Raw genomic sequence first — 25,149 nt, 5'->3', positions numbered from 1 at the left:
ATTACACATTCTTTATCTGTCAATTCATTTAGGAACTTGTGCATTTTAGCAAGTTCCTCTATGAGAACAGTGAACCCCATGTGCAATAAAAATACCTTGTGGCCTATGCTTGATGATCATTGAAAACAGCAATATTACAAATAAGTACAGAAACTCTAAACATACATTTTTTACGTCAAATTAGGTAAAACTATGTATTGTAACTCTTTTGATAAGGGTCTGGGTGCTATCAGGGAAGCATAATAACTTCTGGCCCTGATTCCTTTTCCTTTAGCAAGTCCATAAATGTAACCACTGTAATCCCTATTTGATTAATTTACTATTTATATTTAGAATTCCTAGGAAACCTATCCAGTTACAGTACTGCTCAGTTGCTGTGATCTTTTTTTTTTTAATAACAATTTTGTTTCTATTTCAGGGCCCATGGACCAGATGCCGTGCTTATGGCAGAAGGGAACCGCCAAACTGAATTGACTCAGTCTCAGATGCTTCACATAGCCCAGCAGATTGCAGCAGGTATGGTGTACCTAGCCTCACAGCACTTCGTCCATCGAGATCTGGCAACAAGGAATTGCCTGGTGGGAGAAAACCTCTTAGTGAAAATTGGAGACTTTGGAATGTCTAGAGATGTGTACAGTACTGATTATTACAGGGTAAGTTCAGATTTTGTCCTTTGTAGGGACTGTGAAAATGGTATATGCTACAAGACACAAAACATACATCAAAGCAGACCTTTCCCTTTTCAATGTTTACTGAAATTATTCTTAACAATGAACTGTAAGTGTATAATCAGTTACCAAAAACTGCTCCAGTCTGTCCCCCCAAGACTCAGCTATTCATACCCAAAGGAATGCTGCCATTTTGTTTCTCACACAGCTTAGAGAAGGTGAAGCCATGCTGTCACCTCTGCCCTTTCTATGACATGCCACGTGTGACTGATTTCTACAGAGCAGTAGCAATATGTCAGCTGCCAGGGGAAGCAGTTAGAGAGGAAGATATAGACTTGGCTACTGATTTGCATATCAGTAAGAGTCTTCATAGACTGCACATTTTGGGAAAATAAGGAGTACTGGAGGTGAAAGAGATGAAGCAGAAAATTATGATGGTATCACTATATTTACATGCTTGAGTAGTGTAAAAGTTCCTGTTAAAAAGGATAGTAGCTGAAACGAGGTCTGACTCATGACTTAAATTTGAAGAATTGCTGGGAAGTCAAGAAAGCAGTATTGCAACTTCTGTTTCTTCACTTTAAGTAAAAGCTTTTAGATTATAAACAGTAATCATTACCACACAATCACCTCTATTTATGTAATCTGTTTGTTTCTTGTCAAAGATTGATATTCCCACTTATTACTACATTAGCAATTTATATTTTGCTGGAGAAGTTTTCTTTAAAACAATATATGTTATCTTCTGCAGATTAAACTCTAGTAAGTTATTTTCCCCCATTGTAGATAAATTCTTATATTTACTTCCCAGTCATTTCAGTGTTTTTAAGCTCTTATGCCCCATACACATGATCAGGTTTTCCAACAACAAAACCGTGGATTTTTTTTCCGAAGGATGTTGGCTCAAACTTGTCTTGCATACACACGGCCACACAAATGTTGGCCAAAAATTCCGAACGCGAGAACGAGGTGACGTACAACACGTACGACGAGCCGAGAAAAAGGAAGTTCAATAGCCAGTGCGGCTCCTTCTGCTTGATTCAGAGCATGTGTGAACTTTTGTGCGACGGACTTGTGTACACACCTTTAGACTTTCCAACAACAAGTGTTGTTGTGGGAAAATTTGAGAGCCTGCTCTCAAACATTTGTGAGCGGGAATTCCGACAGCAAATGTTCGATGGAGCATACACACGGTTGGACTTTCCAACAATTAGCTCACATTGAATATTTCCCGTCCGAAAGTCCGATCGTGTGTACGCGGCATTATACTTTAGAATGTGTTGAATGATCTGAGCTGTATGGATCCTTCCACAGGTCTGCACTTGTGGTTGCTTTTAATAGGAGAAGCACCTGTATGATTAAACGCTGCACCATTCTGAGGGAGGCCATACTGGAAATAAAATAATAACAATAAATGGAGCCTGTAGTTGGGTACAAGTGGGTTGCTCCAGTCTGTCTCCCTGAGACTCAGCTATTCGTACCTAAATGGGTTCTGCCATGTTATCTCTCACACAGCTCAGAGAAGGTGAAGTCATGATGTCACCTCTGCCTTTCCTATGACATGCCATGTGTAACTGATTTCCACAGTGCAGTAGCAGTATGTCAGCTGCCAAGGGGAGCCCTTAGAGAGGAAGATGAAGACTTAGCTACAGATTTTTAACAGAAAGTTAAAATTTGCATCTCAGTAATATCAATGTTTAGTCTTTGTAGACTACACATTTTGGGAAAATAAGGAGTACTGGAGGTGAAAGAGATGAAGAAGAAAATTATAATGGTATCACTATATTTACATGCTTAGGTAATGGAAAAGTTCCAGTTAAAAAGTATAGTAGCTGAAAGTGCTGAAAGTGGGTTGATGTTTTATCTTAACCACTTGTGGACCAATAATGGACTAGATGAAGTGGAAGAGCTTTAGCTAAACCTTGAGTTACCTTGTGCACCCTAGAATGCCCATAATGGTGCACATTCCCTTGTTTGCTATGCCAAGACCATCTGCCAAGGTCCTGGTCTGTTTACTAGAGCTGTTGACAGCAGCTCCTTCTTTAATTATTGCTGTGAGACCTTGCAACAGTAATAATTTATATATTCAATGTATATTATTATTTTGTAGTTATTGGCAGTTGTTATGAACTGAAAACATACTGTTTTTTTTTAATCTGCTGGATGTTTCAGTAGGAGAAATCTGCAAAATGGAAAGAAACATTATAATGCATCACATTTTGGGCTCTATGTATAGAAAAAAGTCCTGTGCTTGGATCTCCTTAACTTGTTTCAAAATTTGTTTAATGTGGTTTTTCCTATGATCGTCAGATCCATCTCGTGGTCATAATCCAGTATTTTCCTAATTGTGGTATTTCAGAAAATAACACATTATGGCTATTAGCTGGAGCTGACAATCAGCAATTTTGTTTTATTTTTTTATTTTTATTTTTTATAAAAAGACCCTTTTGTACCATACTTGGCACTTGATGTAGCTCATTAGTCTCTTTGGTAATGCAGTATTGTGTGGAATGGATTAAATTACAGCTACTGTGACATCTATTAGTTTAAAGGAATTGACTGAGTTAGCTGGTGGTCAAAAAAGTTGCCATGTATAAATGTTGGAGGTAACATTTACCTATGCCAAACTAATCATAGAGACAAATAAAAATAACCTATTTCTTCTGAAGAATTGACTGTAACACACTGTAGTCGTGAAGGGAGTTATATAAACTGTTGTGTAACAATTTGTGAACTGAATATTAGTATTTTTTTTACTTTTCTGATTAACCTGATATCATCAACAAGACTTCCGATAGCAGTTGCAGCTACCAGTGCCTGTTTATAAGCACCCCACGAAGGCAAATATAATGGTGCCATCTCCACTTCACCACAGCTGTGATAATGACATGTTAGCAATACAGAAAACAATCTGGAGATATAATTTGCATGCAAAGCAGCAGGAAATATTAGATGAAACTCAAGGCAACATTGCTCTCCTTGTGAACTTTTTAATGTGGGCATTTAAGGATGGAATGACACACAGGGCCAGAAAAAGTGGAATAAATGCAGACATTTTATATAACAAGAAAGATGGAGAGGGAGGAGAGAGAGAACAATCATAATAATTTTTTTTTTTGCTAACTTTGTTCAGTTATGCCTGCATAAGTCCTTGAAGTATTCATTGTGCCCAATAGGAAATGTTTTAAATAGGTTGGTAGCTGTGGTTTATATCTATAGCTTCTTAAACTTAGCTACAATTGACGTGGAACATATTTTAGCATACAGAATGCCACATGTTTACTGTTCCCATTTGTTACTGAGCTAAAATTGCACTGCTCTCACAGGGCACTACATATATACTGGATCATCTAAGAGGGTGTGTAAGAACAGTAAGACAAAAAAAAGATTTAAACAATTCTTTTTACAACGTTCCTTACTCTTGTGTCCTGTAATCGGGGAGGCAAAGTAGTTATAGATTGCTTTATTAATAAGTTCAAGCGTACATAATTCATGTACAGGCTTCTGGTTATATCAAAGCAGGAACAAGAGTTATTTATTTGTACAGAGTATAGAAAGTATTATACATATAACAACTGTAACAATTGTAAATAGTGGCATATTCCCCTCATAGTATATAAGAATCTTTTCCTTAATATTGAAAAATAAAAAACAACAACAATGCAAAGAATTATATCATAAACTGTACTGTGCATTATGACTTCATCACATAATTCTTTGTCTACACTAGAGACCTTCTAATTCCCAAATATGTCTAGGTGGTTCAGGTTCCTCGTCTACAGTTTGGTTGTTATCAGTTGGACAGGAAAATGTACTTATTCAAACAAAACCGCTGAAAATTCCTGCTTAACAGGCCGATTGGCATTCCGTATGCAACCACTAGAGAGTTCACAGGTCCTCATTGACTTGTCACTCTAAAAAGATTGGAAAATTTGGATTGCCCCGGGTTCAATAAACCAGGTTTCCTTACTCTAACTAGAGATCGATACAAAAAGTGTACTTCTTTCACATCATGTTTCTGACCAGTACATGTCTTACTTTTATTTTGTTGATCTTTAATAGTCATAGCAACTGATGGTTTCAGAGGCACTGGACTTTGTGAGAGTTGTATGTTTGCAACATGTAGTTTAGTGAACATTTGTATGCTACATAGCAGTTTAGTTGGTGGTGCTTACTGTAGTTACATGTCTAGTCACTCTGTAGACATATAGGGACTTTCCAAGATTTTTCTTTAAGATTTGCAGTCTGAAGAGCTTCTTTAAAGCTTCTGTTGAGCTTTTCAGACTCTCAGTTTGCCTGAGGGTAAAAAACTGAGGATTTTCTTGTACAATATTTCTCTTTCCCAGAAAGGTTTCAAATTCAGATAAAACAAATTGTGGCCGATTGTCAGATACTAGTTTCCTTGGGTTAGGTTCCCTGACGAAGATTGTGGAAATAAATGTTAGCAAGCAGCAAGTAGCAAGTAGCATATGCTATATTTGAGACAAAGGCCATTTACTGTACTGATCCATTAATGCGGAACTGCACTGAAAAACTGAATTTTCGCACTTAATCCCCCCTCCTCTTCTACTTTTGGAACATTATTTTTTGAGGAGTGGGTACCTAGTTTTGACAGGTACCAGCTCCCCACTGCCATTGATAACACTTACCTTCTGGGACACATCACAGGTCCAAGGAGGCTGTGGAACCATTCACACAGTGCAGCGCAGTTAACACATGCACAGCGGGGAGCCAGCTTCCCACACTCAGCATGGCCACACTGGGGACCCAAAGACCCGGCTCTGGTGATTACAACACTGGATCCCTGGACAGGTAAGTATCTTATCATTAAAAGTCAGCAGCCACAGTATTTGTAGTTGTTGACTTTTATTTTTTTTTAAAGTGACTGGAGAACCACTTTAATGATATAGCAAATCAGCAGTCAACAGGTGCCTCTGTGAACGGACCCACAATATCAACAGAAAGCTTCTTCCTAGCAGACTTAGTAAATGGCACTGGTTGGGGTGGGGTGTTGGAGTGTGTGTGACAGCAGATTTGTGATGATTCATATAATGCAAGACTGAACAGCAGTTAGTACTTGGGCATCCATGGAAATTACAGCAAGCAAATAAGAACAGTTCATGTTTAACCCTTTAGTAAGATGTAGAATAGGGATTAATTAATTTTCTGAGTTTGGCCATTTGCTTTGCAGAATGTCCCGTATTTATACCTGTTTTGGAAAAACAGCTTCTCTTACAGAGAAGGGTAAGCATCTCTGGCACACTGGTTTCACATCTGATCACACTTTAATTTTGTGTACAGTTTTTTGCTCAGTGAGATGTTGCTGAGTGGTGAAACTTTGGACACTGATAGCATAGGACAACTGAAGCTGTTGTGTTAAGACCATCTACTATTTGTAGAATTAGTGCAGCAAAAGGTCCCTGCCCAGTATAGCAGTGACATTCCTTGCAATGTAGACTTCAGCTCATGAACTTGTTGGCCAAAATGTAATAGTCGCTGTCAGGCAACCACAGGCAAGCACAAGATTGGGGTCTCTAAGGTAACCAACCAGTTTTGCAGGAAATGCTTTCTAGTAATAGGTAAATCCTCTGGATTAGCAATGAGTACAGTACATAATTCTCATACAAATCCAAGCAGTAAAAGGTATTGCAGGCTCACCAAGATGTGGAAGAAAAGGTGCAGGCTGAGGTAGAAATAGAAGAGACATTCCCCTCTTACTTATAGAGTGCTTCATTAACAAGTTCAAGCATGCATAATGCATGTGCATGCTTCTGATCAGCAACTGTAACTAACTGGTACAGAATATAGAATGGATTATACATGTAACAACTGTAAATAGCGACATTTACAGGCCAGAGGTATGAACACCACATTTATCTCAATATTCTATCCCTCACTATAAGATCTATAAGAAATGAGCAGACAGTATAGGGTTAATCACTTTAATACAGGGCACTTTTACCCCCCTTCCTGTCAAGCCCAATTTTTAGCTTTCAGCACTGTCGCACTTTGAATGACAATTGCGCGGACATGCAACAATGTACCAATAATACATTTTTATACATTTTTTTTCACACAAACACAGCTTTCTTTTGGTGGTATTTAATCACCACTGGGTTTTTTAATTTTTTGCTAAATAAATATAAAAATACTGAAAAGTTTGAAAAAAACATGTTTTTCTCAGTTTCTGTTGCAATCTTTTGCATATAAAAAATGATTCCTCATAAATTTAGGACAAAATGAAATCTGCTACATTTCTTTGGTGAAAATACCCCAAATCAGTGTATATTATTTAGTCTGTAGGAAAGTTATACAGTTCGCAAACTATAGTATATACAGTATCTGAAAATCGATTAATCCTGATGTACTGACTGATCTCATTTCTTAAGCCCCACAAATGTCAGGACAGTACAGATATCCCCCAAATTACCCTTTTTTGGAAAGTAGACAGTCCAAAGTATTTTGTAAGAGGCATGGTGAGTTTTTTGAAGTCGTAATTTTTTGTCATTTTTTTTTTTAAATGAAGAAATAAAAAGAAAATGTTCACAATGTCATCAGTGCAGTATAGTGTCATTATATAACTGGTTGTGATCAGGGACACTGACTGGTGACAGTATGAAAAAAGTATGAAAACAGTATGAAAAAAAAAAATATATATATATTTTTATTTTATTCTTTAAAATAATTTTTTGTTATTTTTTTTTCTTTTTCTTACGATTTTTTTTACACACTGTGACCAGAGCAATATAGTTTTACCATAGAAACATTGTACTACTCGGGAGAAATTATCATGATCACATTATGATTGCTTATAGCAGTGAATGTCATTGCTATGAGCAAGCATTTTACTAAATGAAATTGATTCATTCAGTTTGTTTTGTTGTGATTAACTGTAATTAGCCATAGCTAATCACATTGTACAGATAGGCTGTGATTGACCCTGTCTGTACCATGTGTTCACTGTGACCAATCACAGCTAACAACACAATTGTGACAATGAATGGCATGCAAGGAAACTGTCATGTGATCTGCTGTGATTGGTCACAGTGATCACATGGTACTCGCAGCTGGCTGGTACACTGATCAATCATTGGCTGTGTCTGGTGGACACAGCCGGTGACATATCATGCCTGCAGTGTAGCTGCACAGCCATGGGCGAGGCTCCTTCTGGGAGGACATCATATGCTATCCACCCAGAATTATGAAAGTCCCGCTTGGTCATCAAATTGCTATAGGCTGGGCGGGAACTGGTTCATTTACTAAAGTGCAAAATCTGGTGCATGGTGGCCAATCAACTACTAACTTTAGCTTGTTCAATTAAGCTTTGACAAAAAAAACTGGATGCTGATTGGTTTCCATGCAGAGCTGCACTAGATTTTACACTCTCCAGTTTTAGCAAATCAACCCTTAGACCGCTTTCACACGGAAGTGGTTTTTAGGCATTTCATCGCTAGAAATAGCCTCTAAATAGCACCTGAAAACGTCCTCCCATTCATTTCAGTGTGTCTTTTCACACTGGGGCGGTGTGCTTGCAGGATGTTAGGAAAAGTCCTGCACGCAGCATCTTTGGGGCGGTTTGGGAGTGCTGTATTTAGAGCTCCCAAAATGCCCTGCCCATTGAAATGAATGGGCAGCACTTCCAAAGTGCCTGAAAAGTGATTCAGAAGCGCTGTAACACCAGCGTTTTTAACCCCTTTATTGGGGTTAAAAGCTCCCTGCTAGCAGACGAAAAGCACCTCTTAAACTGCGCTAAAGCGCTGCTAAAACAAGTGGCGCTTTAGCGCTAACGTGGCCACGGCCCCAGTGTGAAAGGGGTCTAAGGTGATATTATTCGGTCGGTTGCAGAGTAAACACAGTCAATGTAATATAATAACAGTCGATAACTATAATCCTAACTAGCAATGCACATAAGTAAGTACACTATATTCAAAATATGTGCATCACCGTATTTAAAAAAAAAGTCGTTTTATTTGTAAAGGAAAGCCGTGAACAGCTCTCCAGCTCTGTTCTGCTACAAAAGGGCATGTTGTAGTGATAGGTAGAAGGTGAAAAAATGTGCAGTAGGCTGGTCTCACACATGTGACAGCCAACCTGCAGCCCAGGTATCCTTGGGTGAGAACGCTGCTTCCCCAAAGACATATGCTTTTTAGCATTGTCACCATAGGACAGGAGGTCTGGCTTGGATCAACAGGTCAAAAATGAGGGAATAAAAGCCCCAGGGAGAAAAGCACCTCCCTCCTAACAATTAATGGAAGCTAAGTTACCAGGTCTTTTTGTGATTTACATAAACCTTTCAATTCTGTTAATGTCTAGAAGTGTATTTGTTTTGCTATATAAAAGTACAGGGGTCTGCTGTGATATCGCCTACTCACATAACACAGACCATAAGCTATGTGTCATGTAGCAAAGTGTTGTACTCATCTGGATTTCAAACTGAAGATTTCTCTAATATCAAGTGTCATCACAGGATTTCTCTGACTCTCAAGGCATCTCTAATTTGTAGAAATGTGAGAATCTAATCTAAGCTGGTAGATATTTAGAGTGGCAGAAAAAAAGTCCTCACTTTACCCTCTGGTCCCCAATTACGTACTCTAAAAGCTGATGGGAGAAAAGGACTAATGTAGATCACGTGTATTTTCCCCCAGTCACTACTTAGAGCCTGTTAGTTCAGACAATTTCTGTACAGCGACTGGGGGGAGAAGCACACGTGGTCTGCACCACTGCCTTCCTCTTTATTTACTAGTGAAAAAAGTAGCAAAAGGAATGGGGGAACAAGATGGTTAAATATTTTTTGCCTTGAGCCCCTGGTTTTTAAGGGGCACCATACACCTGACAGGACAAGTATAAATTCCACACTCCATTAACATAGGATACGATAAGAGGCCACATGCAAGGACCCCAATATTTAAAGCCCAACCCCAGATAAAAATGAAATTTGAGTAGTGAATTGTGCATCAATTATGGTACTTTACTCCTCAGTCCTGATTTCAAAGCCCTATCACATCCTGCGGTGTAGTGGATCAAAGTCACAGTTTAAGCTAAGCTGATTTCCTGCCCTTGGGACCAGGCATCTTTCCAGCTAGTTATCTTCTTGGGCACTGGTCCCGTCACCGCCCCTCTGCATTCTCCTGCCTCATGACCCTATAAGAGAGGACCCGGCCTCTGTAAGTGTCGCTTCCACCAATAGAAGGTGTCGACATCATTCAGACAATGATGTAGACACCAGGAAGTAAACAGAAGAAGAGCAAAAAATCATCATGGCTTTAGATAAGTAAAATTGGCATTAGGATAGTTTTTTTTTTAGATTTGCAGTTAGTTAGCAGGGCTAGGAGTGGTGGGTGGGGGGTTGCTAGTATCCTGGAGTTGGGTATTAACAAAATGTATCCCATTGCTTTAAAAACAATTTCTGCACTTCCATAAACTTATAATGTACATACTGCCCTTCATACAGGGAGCAGGCCACCCCCAGTTACTTAGACCTACGTGAGGTAATATTTTCACAGGATCGCCATTTTCTTGTGTTGCACAGTACAAATTTATTATGTTATGAGTAAAAATAAAGCAAAATCCTCTGTACATATATTGCATTTAGGGATTAATGGTTTCTCAGCAATACTTCTCAGAGTCCACGTTCAGGTTTCCTAGGTTACAAATCCATAGAACAAATGAGCAAGAGACACACAGGCGACATTTATTGGAGCACAGGAATCAAGACTTTCAGTCTCCCATCTGCTCTACGGATCTTAAAATAATTCAGATTATCATTTCAGACTACCCTTCATCTTCGGACTGTGCTGTCATTTGTTTGCCACCTATTAAAAATGATCGAAATCTCTACATAAATCAAATTTGTTTAATATACAAAGACCAATCAACTATTGTTTTTTTTGTTTTTGTAGAAAATGTCATTAACGTAAATTGTTCTAATGCAGAACAGTTTAAATATTTATTAGATGTTTTATTTCACTGCCAGTCCTTGGTTTCATGTTCATTAACATTCTCTGAGAGAAATTTATGCAGAGCTTCCCAGTCCTTTATTTCACACTATTAATGTATTTTTTTTCGCAATTGCATGCATTTAACAAGCAAATTTTTTATTTTTCCCACAGATGCACATCTATTTCATGCATGGTTATTGTAATTTTTTGGATATAATTAAGCAAAATCTCACCATAAAATAGGCAGTAGGTAGTCTTTGTGTGCTGCCACACTAGAGAAAATATATACTTAAAATGAAGAACTAGATTGTTTCCTTCCTCAGTATTAACCCATGAATTGAGTGCATTTTTGGACTCATCTCTGCACCACTACCAAGCAGTTGCCTAGTAGCCAATTAATTCAGATCTCAAGCACTTCATCTGCACACAGCACAAGAGATGCTATTCAGAGGTTGCTAGGATACCTTTTCCTGCAGTGTAAAGGCAGATCTGATTTAAAAAGGGTTAATAAACGAAAGATATGCATACACAGTAGTCACATTTTAGCAATGACATTCTAAAAATAATATTTTTGGTCTAATGTATTGTACAGTGCCTTGAAAAGGTATTCATACCCCTTGAAATTTTCCACATTTTGTCATGTTACAACCAGATATTTCAGATTTTTATTTGTAAAAAAAAAAAAATTCAAAAACAATTTATCAATTTCCTTCCACTTCGCAATTATGTGCTACTTTGTATTGATCTATCACATAAAATCTCCAAAAAAAAATGTTACGCTTTTGGTTGTAACATGACAAAATGTGGAACATTTCAAGGGGTATGAATACTTTCTCAAGGCACTCTATATACAGTATCTCTCAAAAGTGAGTACACCCCTCACATTTTTGTAAATATTTTATTATATCTTTTCATGTGACAGAAAGTGTATGCGAAAAAATAAATAAAAATACATTGCAAATGCGAAAACAAAATCCACCAGTGAACAACCCTACTACCTTAAAAAAAGGACTACCTGTCTCTAGAACCGCTATTCTTTCAAACAATGTGATTGGCTCATGTTTGAATCAAATAGTTCAGATTCATTATTATATTTTGATCTGCATATATAGATAGATGACTTGGGGATGGGCTGTTTAAAAAGCAGCAATTGTGCTCCTCCCCAAAAATTCCTATTTTTCTTTAATTAATTATTTATGTATTACAAATGTATATTTGGCTGTTTGGTTGAAATTCTAATTAATGCCCAACTCCAGTTAATAGAAAATAATTGAATATAACTTTGTTAAAAAGCAGCTATCTCCTGAGCAGTACCATGCAGAATCATTGGTCCTTGTTCCAGTGTTGACCATCTTTTCAGGCTGAATAATGCCCAGCATCATGACCACTTCTTATGAACCCTGAGGGTACATCTTAAAGCCATGGATTTATTGGAAAATGCTGCAGAAAGCAGGACCTATTCAGGACCTATTGTGGACCTATTCTCTTCAGCATTTAGGGCCTGCCCACCACCAGAATAAAAAGCATAGAAAGTGCATGATGGGACAAGATCAATGACACATAGAAAAAAGGTATGTTTAATATTACAAAAAACAGGTGTCAGGGAACACCAAGGGGTTGGGGTGCAGTTTTGAGCTTGAGCTGGACTTTATGTAGAAGGTTAACTAGTGTTTAAGGTCCAGTTTACCACTGTTGTTAAGCAGATCTCAGTTTTACCTTTGTCCTCCAATATAAAATACACAGTATTTTTCTTTGTTTAAAGTGGTAGTAAAGTTTTTTTTTGAACTTGTACTACAGGTAAGCCTATAATAAGGCTTACCTGTAGGTACATTGAATATCTCCTAAACTTGCAGTGTTTAGGAGATATTCCCACTGAATACAGAAAGTGACATCACCGTCATCATGATAAGCTGTACCTTCAGAGCTCCATGCTACATCTGACGGGAGTGACGTCATTGTGTCCCTGGCCACTTATACAGCCGGGGCCCGCAAACCCAGAAGGAAGACCAGGGGAAGATGGAAGCCCTGTCAGCGGTTAGGGCTTTGTTCTAAGGTAAGTATTTAATTATGTGCATACTAGAACATTATGCCATAGCCTTTGCAGGGGATTTTTTTATTTATTTTTTTGCCAGCCATGGTTTACTATCACTCTAAAGCGGTATTAAAGCAGTATTAAAACCAAAACTGTAATACCTTGCAATTTAACAATCATTAGATGTGGTGGATGCAGTAGCTGTCTTTTTTTTAGGTGTTTTTTTTCTCCTTTTTTTTCACCTGGTGATCTGGTCAGTAGCATATCTTCGGTATTGGGGAGCCTACATCCTGGATGAAGGAGCAAAGGGGCATCTTTGGACAGCAGTATTGTTAATATAGGGGGAGGGGAGTGTTAGATGCACTAGCAAGTTTAGATACACTCCAGCTATAACTTTATAAGCAGTTACAACAACAGTTTTGGTCCTTTTGGGAGAAAGGTTTTATTTAAATAAATTTAAAAAATGGCATTGCAAGCACTCCAGTGTTGAATGGTTTGTCCCAAGTCTGTAACTCCTACATCTGCAGAACAGCTTGTTCTGTTTAAAAACAACAGATTTACTGGCAGGGTCACCAGGTGAAAATAAAGGAAAGAAAAACAAAATAAGAAAGCTAATGCAGCCATCACATCTACAAATTTGTTAGGCTGCAGTATAATTAATGTTTGCTTATGGGTTTAATACCACTGACGGTAATCCCGAGTGTGGCTCGGGGTTAAATTTCAGTCCCATTAGCGGTAACCCCGAGCCACACTCGGGATTACATTGCAGGATCCTGTTGCGGAGTTACTTACCTTGTCCCCAGGATCCTGCGATGTCCCCCGCAGTGTCTGTGGGCTCTGTCTCCTCTGAAGCCTCTCCGTGCCAGGCTCCGTTCCCTGCTAGAGTCGCGACACACGGGGGCGGAGCCTGGTGGCAAATTCAAACCAATTTACAAGCCATAACACATACAGTACTGTAATCTTACAGATTACAGTACTGTATGAAATTATTTCACATCCCTTTTGTCCCCAGTGCTTTGGCCCATGCCCTGCATGCAGTTTTATATGATATATACTGTTCTTTCTGCCTGGAAACTGGAGATTGTTCATAGCAACCAAAAAGTGTCCCTTTATGTCAAAAGTGGCTTTAGACCAGCTAGAAAACAGCGATAGTAAATTAGAACACTTGCAGAATTGAGCGATAGTGAATCGTGGGGAAATGTATTTTATTATTATTATATTATTATTTTTTTAAATTATTTATATTTATTTATTATATTATAATTTATGTTTTTGTGTTTCAAACTTCATCATACCTGGGATATCTACTAGACTCTTGTTTGGACAGATTTAAGTGTGTTATTGTTAAGAATTACAGGCCTACAATATAAAACGCCAAATTTCCATGCAAAATAATTGTACCGCTTTCAGCATCTAAAATCCGGAATAATCATACCGCCAGGGAGGTTAATTACTGAAATGACAAACTATTCTGCAGCATTTGGAAAAAAAGGCAGAACTATCAGCTTTAGTTATTATGACAGTCGGTCATACCAATGAATCTTCATAGTTTGCCAAAGTTATAAGCAAGTGTTAGGATGTGCCAGCATGATCCAACAAACAAAAGATAATTTGTTTACAGAGTTATATAAACATGCATATTTATATCACCAAACATGCATGTTTTGTCGGTGGAGATGGGAGAGGGAGTAGTTAACTATAAAGTTTCTTACAGAACTGAAGCACCTAAATTTGTATATTTTAGATGACATGGATATGTGGGGTTGCATGACATAAAGGAGAAGGTCATCCAAAAAGAGAGAACTTTGTTTGTAGAGAGACAATTTAGATACTTGATATGGGGGGTTGTGTCTGAGGGTGATGGCCAAGTGTTCCATGGTTAATACACATAATAGGAGTTTTAGAGGACATTCGTGGCTTATGTCATTTCATATCAATAATTTAGGCAATAGACAGCTGTTGATCCTGTTGACTATGGCTGGTGGAGAAGTACAGAACCATGATTTTGTGGAGGAGGCTCCAACTGAGTTGGGAGTGAAATGGTGGCTCTGAATGGTCTTTAAGGAAAACCGAAGATTGAATTGAGAATAGAGTGGTGGGTCTTATAAGAGGGAAATGTTGGGACACCATCCATTATCATTTTGGGGCTGTGGGGATGTCAGGGGATAGTGTAAAGGGCAAATGGTTTGACCAGATCATGGATCTGGTGTGACATCAAGAAGATTCTTGAGGGCACTTTTAAATTATTGAAAGATAAGTGGGAATTGGATGTCGAAGAGTCTAGGAGGGGTTCCAAGGTCAGGTTAAGATCTCCGCCAAGCAGAAAAGTTGTGGAGCATTTTTAGGTATTGTTTTGCAACAGTAATTTAGTTCACATTTGGGAGATAGAAGTTAATAACGGGGAACTTTTTTTTCCATAAGGTGACTTTTAAAAGATGTATCATTTCTGGGGCCGTTTTTTTGTTTCTGAAGTTGGATGAGGAGATATTTCTGAATGGCAATTGACACACCCTTTGGTATGTGGTCTGGATTAGTGATATGGTACCATCCAGATAAGTATCTGTTGTGACAATTTGGTGTATGTTTTAACTGGAAAAGGGTCTCCCTAAATCGTACTATGCCAGCCTTGGCTTTGTGCAGACAAGCTATTCTTCAAGGAAATTGTTAGTGTGGAGCCTATTTCCTTCAACTAGGTCTTAGAGTAAATTGTTGATCTCAGATTTGAGAAAGTACATCCCAGACCAAAGCCACTGTCTATTCTTTTCCATCTCAAATCTGATAGGTAGTGCTTTAATTCACTCCTGCCAATCCCAGTCCCACTTGTGCTTATGAATTTAGGGGAGCTGTGAGGGTATGAGAGGGGATGACTGATCCATAGGTTCTTCCGGGAGAATATTTAACTGTATGGGTCCTGTGCTTAGACTAATGCTGTTAACTTTGGAAGCTGCTCGCACCACAACCGTTTCCCTATAATACAGGGTGAACAGTTATGTATAGGGCCAGTTCACACCATAGAAATGCAGTCCAGATGCATTCCAGATGCTTTTCTGCATGCACGTTTTTGATGTGTTTTTGATGTGTTTTTGATGCAGTCCAAATACTGTATATATTTTATTGAATACAAAATGTTAAATCTCTCTAATATTTCTAGTGAAGAAGTGGACAGGTGTCCACAAAGCGCGTTTAATGGGCTTAATACTACTTTACATACATTTATGATTGTATAGAAGTTAAGTTACAAATACCATTGTGGGCACACACTAATGGGCTCTATTTGGAGGTTTCTAAATTGATCTACTCTCTTCTATATGTATAATATCATTTTATATACCTTTTAACCTTTCTATATTAAATTTAAATTCCCATTCAATCTGTTTCTTGATGTGTAGCTTTGAGTATTAGGGATATGGTACACCCCAAAAGGGTTAAAACTTGGAATCCATGAGGCTTTCATTTTATACTGGACGGGGAATTGGGAAGAATTATTACTGGGAACACAAACAGTAGTATAGCAACTTGAAAATGTTTTAACCTTTCCCAATCTTTTCAAAATTATTTCAAAATTATCTTTACCAAATCCCCATGTTTTCAAGGGAAAAAAGTTAACTGTATCAGAGCTATGAAATACCACATATTGTTTTTAAATATTTTTATTAAGCAGGTAGCCTTGATTATTTGGGAAAATGGTGTCTTTGTATCAGAAAAAAGGAAAGCAAGACATTGTTGCAGAAATACAGTGACAAGTGATATTTAATAAGTTTACAGCAGAGAAATTAGAACACAAGAGTTGTATGATGTGCTGCTGTTTGTAGAGCCTAATGTGAATGCGGCACCTTTACCGTTCCTCAGGATGGAAGTGCAAATAGCGAGGGTGCTCCCGGGAGGAACAGCCATTTTAAAAACAAACACATCATTCACCAAGAAAAATAGATCAAGCACCCCACCAGTACTGTACATTAAATTGCTCATTTAATAATTTATTAAGCAAACTGGTGCTTAAGTTGCAGAAGGTACCTTAGTGAAGGTTATTTACCATTAATACTAATGCATTATTAAACCAGTAATTTAATCTATTTGCTGGCATGGCCACCTGTCTGCAGCATGTGTACTTTGTAATACAGCATTCCTTAACAGCAATATGCTTGACCTGTTAGTTAACATACCATTCTCGGGATAATGCTTCATTTTACTTTATACAACTATTTCAGGTTGTAAGCTCCTTGAGGGTAGGAACTGATGTGAATGTACAATGAATATGTAAAGCGCCGCATAAATTGACGGCGCTCTACAAGTACCTGAAATAAATAAAATAAATAAATATATTTTAATTTAACCTCTTGAATTTCCAAGCTGTTGCCAACCAAAGGGTTAAACTTGGAGCTGCAGAGCTCAGAGCAGTTGTTGATTGCATGGGTCCTGTGCATTCCAGGGCTCAGTTTCCATGGCAGCCGACCTGCTCTGCTTGAAATAGGCAGTTCAGAGTATGGAAGGTAGAGATGGGAAAGAGTCATTAGTTTCGAAATTAGTATGCGGTACCATCACTGCACTTCTCTATCGTTCCCCATGTAAATCATGTTAATGTATTTCAACAGGTAAACAGGTGACTTGTGGTTGAAACCTTAAAAGATGTTCTCTGACAATTGCTTATCAATGTACCTGAATCACAAAAAGTGCAAACGAAAGGCAATCAAAAGTCTGTGTCAATGGATCTATGTGTGTGATAAGTATAGGTTTTTGTATTCGAGATAATACTAAAATAAAAATGTATGTACTCATTAACAGTGCTTTTCAAGTATTTACTTCCCCTTGACTTTTTGCACATTTTGAAGTGTTACAAATTGACAGGAGGTTTAACCCCACCTCTCCCACCAGAATGTATTTTTTTAAACATTTTACCTGTTTGCAGATGCATTCTGCCCAGTTTTATGATGTGCAGGATCCTCTTCACTCCTTCTCTGCCACAGGGCAGTTTTTAATAAAATAAAGAGCACAACTAATATGACATTAGTCCCATTCTGCTCAGCATTGTGCTGTGATCCAGGGGTGACATGATGATGCGTCCCTAAGGGGTGGCTCCATGACATCCTGGGCTCACAGGAAGTGGGTTAAATTCATTTGGGCATCATTCAATCAAGAAGAGGATCAGCACTGGACCACAGAGCAGTGAGTGACAATGTCAAGGAGAAAGTATTGCAGAGAAGAATACACAAGCAGTATTGCAGAGAAAGCTGCCCTTTAATTTTTGGCCAGTGCAGGGCTTTGTTTTAATACAAAATACTGGAGTTAGTATTTTGCTTTTTAAAGATGCAAAATGTTTTTATCATGACAGAGGACTGAAGGAAAAAAAGACTTTCTTGGATGCATTTAGCAACAACCCCTCTCTCTCTTCCCTGAATCAATATTTGGTAAAACCTAAGTTGACTGCAATTACAGCTGCAAGTCTTTAGGGTATTATTCTGTACCAGCTTTGTGTATTCTATAACTGTGCTTATGTTGACCCCCCCTTCTTCTTGGTCATATTGTTCTGTCAAGTTGAATGGGACTGCTGATAATTTGCTGGTGATCTGCAAGTCTTGCTAAAGATTCACAATTTGACTGAGGTCTTGACCTTGACCAAACTATTCTTAGACATTTATGTCCTTGGCTTTAAGTAACTTCAGTGTATTTCTGGCTATGTGCATAGGATCATTGTCCTGCTTAAAAGTAAGGCTCCGCCCTATATTCAGGTCTATTGGCAAAGGAAACAGATTTCCTTCTAGAGTTGCATTGTACAGTATTTGCCTATTTCTATCAGCCATGACCAGTTACCAGGTGTTCTCAGCGTAATGAGAACTATTGATTTTCTACTACACAGTGGGGTTAATTGACTAGAGCCTAGTACACACTAGCAGTTTTTTTTCCGTTCAACCCAGCAGGGCTGAATAAAAAAACTAACAGCTCTGGAGGAGTGGCTGTACTAACCATGTGATGTTAGTACAGCAATCTCCCTTGCTGTGCTATTGTGTTCTGCCCCCCCCCCCTCGCCAGAACACTCCGGTCAGCGTTCTCAGCCATTGTTTGATATCACTGATTGGGAGCCGATCAGCAGACCTTTTTCAGTCATGCCCCATAGACAGAAGCCGGACGAATGTCTGGCTTCTGTCGGACCGGCTTCAGTGCACACAGGCCAAATGTCGGCCAGTTTCTATTGAACCGGCCCCATGCTGTCCGACATTAGGCCCGTGTGTACTAGGCTTAAAACAGGAGAGTGCAAAATCTGGTGCAACTGTGCATGGTGGCCAATCAGCTTCTAACTTCAGCTTGTTCAATTAAGCTTTGACAATAAAACTTAGTAGCTGATTCGTTTCTGTCCGGAACTGCACCAGATTTTGCACTCTCCAGTTTTAGTAAATCAACCCCACTGTGTTTTGCACTAAGGCCAAAACATTTAGTTTTGAGCTCACCAGACTAGTGAATCTTTTCCCTCATGCTTACTGTGTGAGCTTTAGTGGTCTCATGGATAGCTTCTAGCATCTCAGTTATAACTCTCCACAGGTACTTCAGAGATACTAGTGAGAAAAATATAACACTGCCAGGGTGTTTACAAGGGTCAGTGCTTATCCCCAACCTGTCCCAGCCTTTTGTCTTTATCTGCATGTAAATATGTACAATTATAAATAAAGGGATGGGCGATATAAAAATGTGATTAACATACTGACCTTTATTTACTAAAGTAATAGAGCAGGGTTACTTTAAAAGTGAATTTTTACTTAGCCTAATGAATTAAATAAAACAAAGTGAAAAGTCAAAGAATACCCAATCATGTGCAAGGATAATTAAAAATTAGATTTTTACTTTGCTCATATATTATTGGCTGATCTAAGTAAACACAACTACACCTCATTCACTAAGCTAAGGGAGCATTCCCTTTGTAGAGGGAATATTCACTTAGCTTATTGAATAAGGTGAAACTGTGCTGACTTCAGTCATCCATTTATGTGCAAAAATCCTGTTTTTCTTATTTTCCTTGCACTATACTGGGATGTTTACTTTGCAAAGATAACGTGTTTTCAAGTATACACTCTGCAGCTATTAGGGTAATATTCATATTTCATAGTTGTGTGTAATTTGGACACTTGATGTACAGCCTATTAGTTACATAGTCAGGTTGAAAAAAGACACAGGTCCATCTGGTTCAACCAACTGAAAAATAAAAAATAGACAACCTCCATATACAGAACTCTCTCTATACCCACAGTTGATACGGAGGAAGGCAATCACCCTTTAGAGCCCTTGCACACTGGGGCGGGGGCGGCGTCGGCGGTAAAACGCTGCTATTATTAGCGGCGTTTTACCGTCGGTATTCGGCCGCTAGCGGGGCGGTTTTACCCCCCGCTAGCGGCCGAGAAAGGGTTAAATACCACCGCAAAGCGCCTCTGCAGAGGCGCTTTGCCGGCGGTATAGCCGCGCCATCCCATTGATTTCAATGGGCAGGAGTGGTAAAGGAGCGGTATACACTCCGCTCCTTCACCGCTCCGAAGATGCTGCTAGCAGGACTTTTTTTACCGTCCTGCCAGCGCACCGCTCCAGTGTGAAAGCCCTCGGGGCTTTCACACTGGATACATAGCAGCGGCACTTTCAGGTCGGTTTGCAGGCGCTATTATTAGCGCAATAGCGCCTGCAAACCGCCCCAGTGTGCAAGGGCTCTTACTTTCCCCTTGGGATGTTTATTTTGAACTTATCTGTGAAGATGTATCTATATAAACATTCCATGTAGTCATTAGGTACAATTGATAAGTTGTGTTTATGATGGAATACAAAGCACACATCCTTATATAAAATGTCATTACTTTTTAGGACCATTGTTGCCAGATTGCCCTATTTTGTATCTCCTTCGACATCACCCAGGGTATTTTTTTAGCCAATGGTTAGAGCATTTTTCTCCTATACATTTGGTTTATTTAAGTGGTGGAATACATTTACTATATATTAACGAGACGTAACCCATATGTATATTATTTTTAATTCTGTTGCAACATTATAGATATCTTCCCCACATGTCCTGAGAAAGCAGATTTCTGTGAAACACACTAAGGCCACACTAAAGCCTCGTACACACGATCGGATTTTCCGACAGGAAATGTGTGATGTCAGGCTGTTGGCGGAAAATCCGACCGTGTGTATGCTCCATCGGACAATTGTTGTCTGATTTTCCGCAGATAAATGTTGGATAGCAGGTTTTAAAATTTTCCGCGGACAAATGTCTGTTGTCGGATTTTCCAAGCGTGTGTACACAAATCCGTCGGACAAGTCCAACGTACAAACATGCATGCTTGGAAGCAAGGACGAGCCAGAAGCATCAGTCTTGTAAACTAGCGTTCGTAATGGAGAATTAACATTCGTGACGTGGTAAATTATGAAATCTCCAAATGCAGAGCACAATTCTCTTCTTTAATGTGATAATAATGAAGCTGCTTTGCTGGTGATACTGATGGAGTTATTGCAAACAAATTTTCAAAGGTTTTTTTTTCTAGTGATATCAAGAATAATATTATTATGCTTTTTTTTTTTTTTTTTTGGGCACAAAACACCATTATCCCCTAGTTTTTAAGATCAAAGATACAACTATGTTGGTGTCCCTTGTCAATTTTACATTGTATTTTTTTAAATGTAACTGCCTACTCCCTAATTCTCATTTGAAGTAAAACACATAGCCAAGTGTTATTCTACACAATTTTTTACTGTGCATTAAAAAAATAAAATAAATAAAATTAGACATGCTATCTGCCAATAGAACTTAACCAAAAAGTGCATTCTATGCATCCAAAAATATAGAAAATATACCAAATCAAATCATTATTCAACGAAAAAAATAATGTCTAAGCAATGACTCCAAGGCCAATAATAAATAACAGGTTATCTCCTCCGATTCTGCAACATGGCTGGTTGACGAACGGTCGTTCAGAAACGAACTGAAAAGCGCAAAATGAAAAGCACAAAATGAAAAGTGCACATCAACACTCGCCAAACTTCTACTAACACGAAATTAGCAGAAGGAGCCCATGGGCGGTGCTAAAGAGCTGAAAAACCTGGTAGTACGTCACTACGTTCATGTTTGTTGGCCGACAATTCCTTGCCCTTTGTATGCAAGACAAGTTTGGGCCACTGCCCTTCGGACAAAAGTCCAAGGCTTAAGAAAGTGACCCTGTCCCTGATACAGCTGATCACCAGAATATTTGCTGAACTCTTGTTTGGAAACTTGAAAATGTACAAACCCGATTGAACAGTGGGAAATATAAGGCTCTTATATGGGGATGTATGGGCAGTACATAAATGTACTAACAATAGATCTGTTTAATCTTATAGCAACTCAAAATTCCATGGGTACTTTACATTTGTTTGGGTTGTATGCAATCTGGTAAGGGAATATACAAAATTAAGCTCTTGGCTCTAAACACACAAAACAAACCAAATTCAACACTGTCCCCACTGCTCCTATTGCAACAGTATCAGTCTGTGTGAACGTTCTCTGCTCTAGGTGCTGCAGCTCTCCCACAAGTCCACTTGGTGGCGGACATAAATCTGAAAGGCAAGAGAGAGCGCAAGCCGGCCCTAGTGTAATACTGTATTTATTGATAAAATATAATTATAAAATCAAGGGTTGCACTCACAAACATCCGATGTAAATAAGCTTGAACAGCTCAATGCAAGCCTCCTCTCCTGGTCTGTGTAAATCAATTGGCTCACAGCGACTTGCGGCGTGGTGAAGGGTTGTGACTGTTGGTACAAGAAGCCCACTTCCTTATCTCACACGCTGCTCAACACTCGCACGGACCAGCCGCCGCTGCGTGACTTCACTCGTGGCTGGAGAGGGGATTCACAGTGAATCTGCTAACTCCTCTGACATGCATACAAGCGGTTGCTATGGCAACATGTATCGAAGGTGCGGCCTTCTTCTTCAGGTAACGCCCTTATCACCTCTAGTGTTCCTATATACATGACACCCCAAGCCCCTCCTCATAGTCAGCCAATGGCTTTATCACAAACCAGGAGCACGAAGTTCACAGCAGGAAGTATCTACAAAGAGGAGGGGTTAAAAAATAGCAACAAAATCCTAAACTAACTTTTACAATTGTATATACATTAATTACAACTACCTATAATATAGAAACTAATAATGATAAGACTAATCTTATCATATATTATTTAAAATTGTTATAAAGATTATATAAAATGTGCTATATAGAATATAAAATATAAAACATAGCATACATTTATCTATATTATTATCAACATCAGAATATACTGCGAGAACATTATCATGTATTTCAATGAATTCATAATATATTATAAAACATCATGTTAGTATAGATGTAATAGATCGTGATTCATATTTGTATACAAATTATATACAATTTACGGTAATTATAATTCATTTTTAATTTTTAATATTAGATGGTTTTTGGTTTTATGTAAAAATATTATGTAAAAATATATTATATAGGAAATATTAAATAGAACTTTGAACTCTATGGGGCCAAAATCGCCCTAGAATCGCACCAAAGTAGTACATGAAAATTTTCTAAAATCGCTCCATGTTGAGTCACATTGATGTGAAAGGACACCATTGAAAACAATGTAATTTCTATTGTCATGTCATTCTGTAGGGTTGATTTACTAAAGCAGGAGAGTGCAAAATACGGTGCAGCTGTGCATGGTAGCTAATCAGCTTTTAACTTCAGCTTGTTCAATTAAGTTTTGGCAAAAAAAACCTTAAGCTGATTGGTTTCTATGCAGAGCTGTACAAGATTTTTCACTCTCCAGTTTTAGTAAATCAACCTGGTGTGAGACTCAAGTCGCATCAGAAATTACACTAGTGTCAAGCAGGCCTAAAAGTGCAGCACAACATTTAAATTCCTCCATGTAGGATATGGTGATGTTTCAAGCCTGGAGTACGTTGCATTACATTTTTGAAACTGCTATGTGGAAGTCCCCAGTGTGGATTACTGTAACTTGTTAGGATACAGAGTGTGTAAGCACCACACTATTGCAAACAGGTTGGTGATCATTGCAAGCTTAACAAGGGGAGGGATTGGAGTGTATGTGAACAAGATTTTGGTCTGTCCGACCCAGAAATTAAAACAAAGAAAAAAGCCTATGGCAAAGGGCATAATTGGAACCCCTAGGAGTCTATTATAGTCAGACCAACAAATTCAGTATAAAGAATATAAGATTTATTAAATGTAACAATATTGTGCATATAGATCAATACATAAAAACAATGTCTGATAACCAATTGTACAGTTGTATGAAGAAACCACTATCCTGGAACTGAGTGGACTAGTGATGATCCATATAGACGTAAACACCTTAAATGTTACGGACTACAAAGTCCTTCTTCAGAGGTCAATTTAAGTCAGATGGGTACAGATTTTCTACAATAGAAAAAGTATGCAAATAGTACAGTTTAGTATACAGTAATTAACAAAAGTAAAGTAATCAATATCATAACAATTGCAAAGGACACAGGAAATATACAGAAACAATCATGTATGTTTAACCATGTATGCAGACTACTTACAGGATAAAATAATCCACACAGGGTAAGTTTGAGGGATAAAAGATGGAACTTAATGGTCATTCCAACCATGGGAAGCATACACGATCCACTCCAGGGCCCAACAAATTCCGGAAAAACACAAGGCAGACAATGCTTCACTACAAGGACTGTACTGGGCTGATGTCCCTGTATTAAAAAATATAAGGCCTAACAAAAGGTCACTACTAAGTATATTAAGTGCGTCCAGTGGAGCACAAGATAAAGACTTGGTAGTGCCAATAAGGCTGCAAAAGGTGAAGATGTAAAAAATAACAAGTAAGATCAGCATACCTTAAAGTACTGGATGTCTGCAAAATGTACTGCTTTTCAACCATGGACTCCCTCAGCGTGTGTGGTAAATGATGAGAGTGCAGGTATAAAAAGGACCTGTGTCAGAGCGTCAGGCCAGCCACAATAATTGATTGTGACGGCCATCAGCTGGCCTCAGTAGGCGGACAGTGAGACACAGCTGAAATTGCCGGTAAACTCCGTCCATAAAGTCCCCCGGCGTGATGACACGTGGCGCAAGCCTGCCCAGAGGGGGCGGAGTCATGTCCCGCGTCACCTCGCCGCCGACGCAGGAGCGCAAAACAAAGTAAAACCCAGAAATCGGGGAACCCATAGCCAAAACAATGTCCCAAGCCACCCCCCAAAAAGTGGAGGGGTAAAACAGGGGACCCCCATGCGTCGGGAGTGAAGCAAAGGGTGTCCCAGACCGGAGAGTGAGCGAGGGAGGAGGACCACAATACTTACACAAATGGATGGAAGTTACAAACAATGACAGCATATTGAAGGAAATCGCATAGTGAATATAACACACAAACATAGCAGATAAACCTACAAGAGAGTTCTAGGCACTATGATAACCAATTGACTTGACATCTATTAATGATATACAACGTTTAATAAAGTGTGTACAATAAGAAATAATAA

General features: G+C 38.6%; 1 protein-coding gene across 3 annotated transcripts in view; it reads left to right on the top strand.

The window, feature by feature from the left end:
- Positions 1–25,149, top strand: part of NTRK2 (neurotrophic receptor tyrosine kinase 2) — a 314,432-nt gene that overhangs the window by 270,566 nt on the left and 18,717 nt on the right. For all 3 annotated transcript variants that reach the window (XM_073633556.1, XM_073633562.1, XM_073633547.1), the window contains one exon: positions 419–653. In XM_073633556.1, the coding sequence (XP_073489657.1) occupies positions 419–653 (235 nt within the window). The remainder of the gene's footprint in view (positions 1–418; positions 654–25,149) is intronic.

This window comes from Aquarana catesbeiana, linkage group LG01 (genome assembly GCF_042186555.1).
Source record: "Aquarana catesbeiana isolate 2022-GZ linkage group LG01, ASM4218655v1, whole genome shotgun sequence".
NCBI lineage: Eukaryota > Metazoa > Chordata > Amphibia > Anura > Ranidae > Aquarana > Aquarana catesbeiana.
Note: the sequence above shows the minus strand (reverse complement) of the source record. Positions and strands in the feature narration are given on the sequence as shown.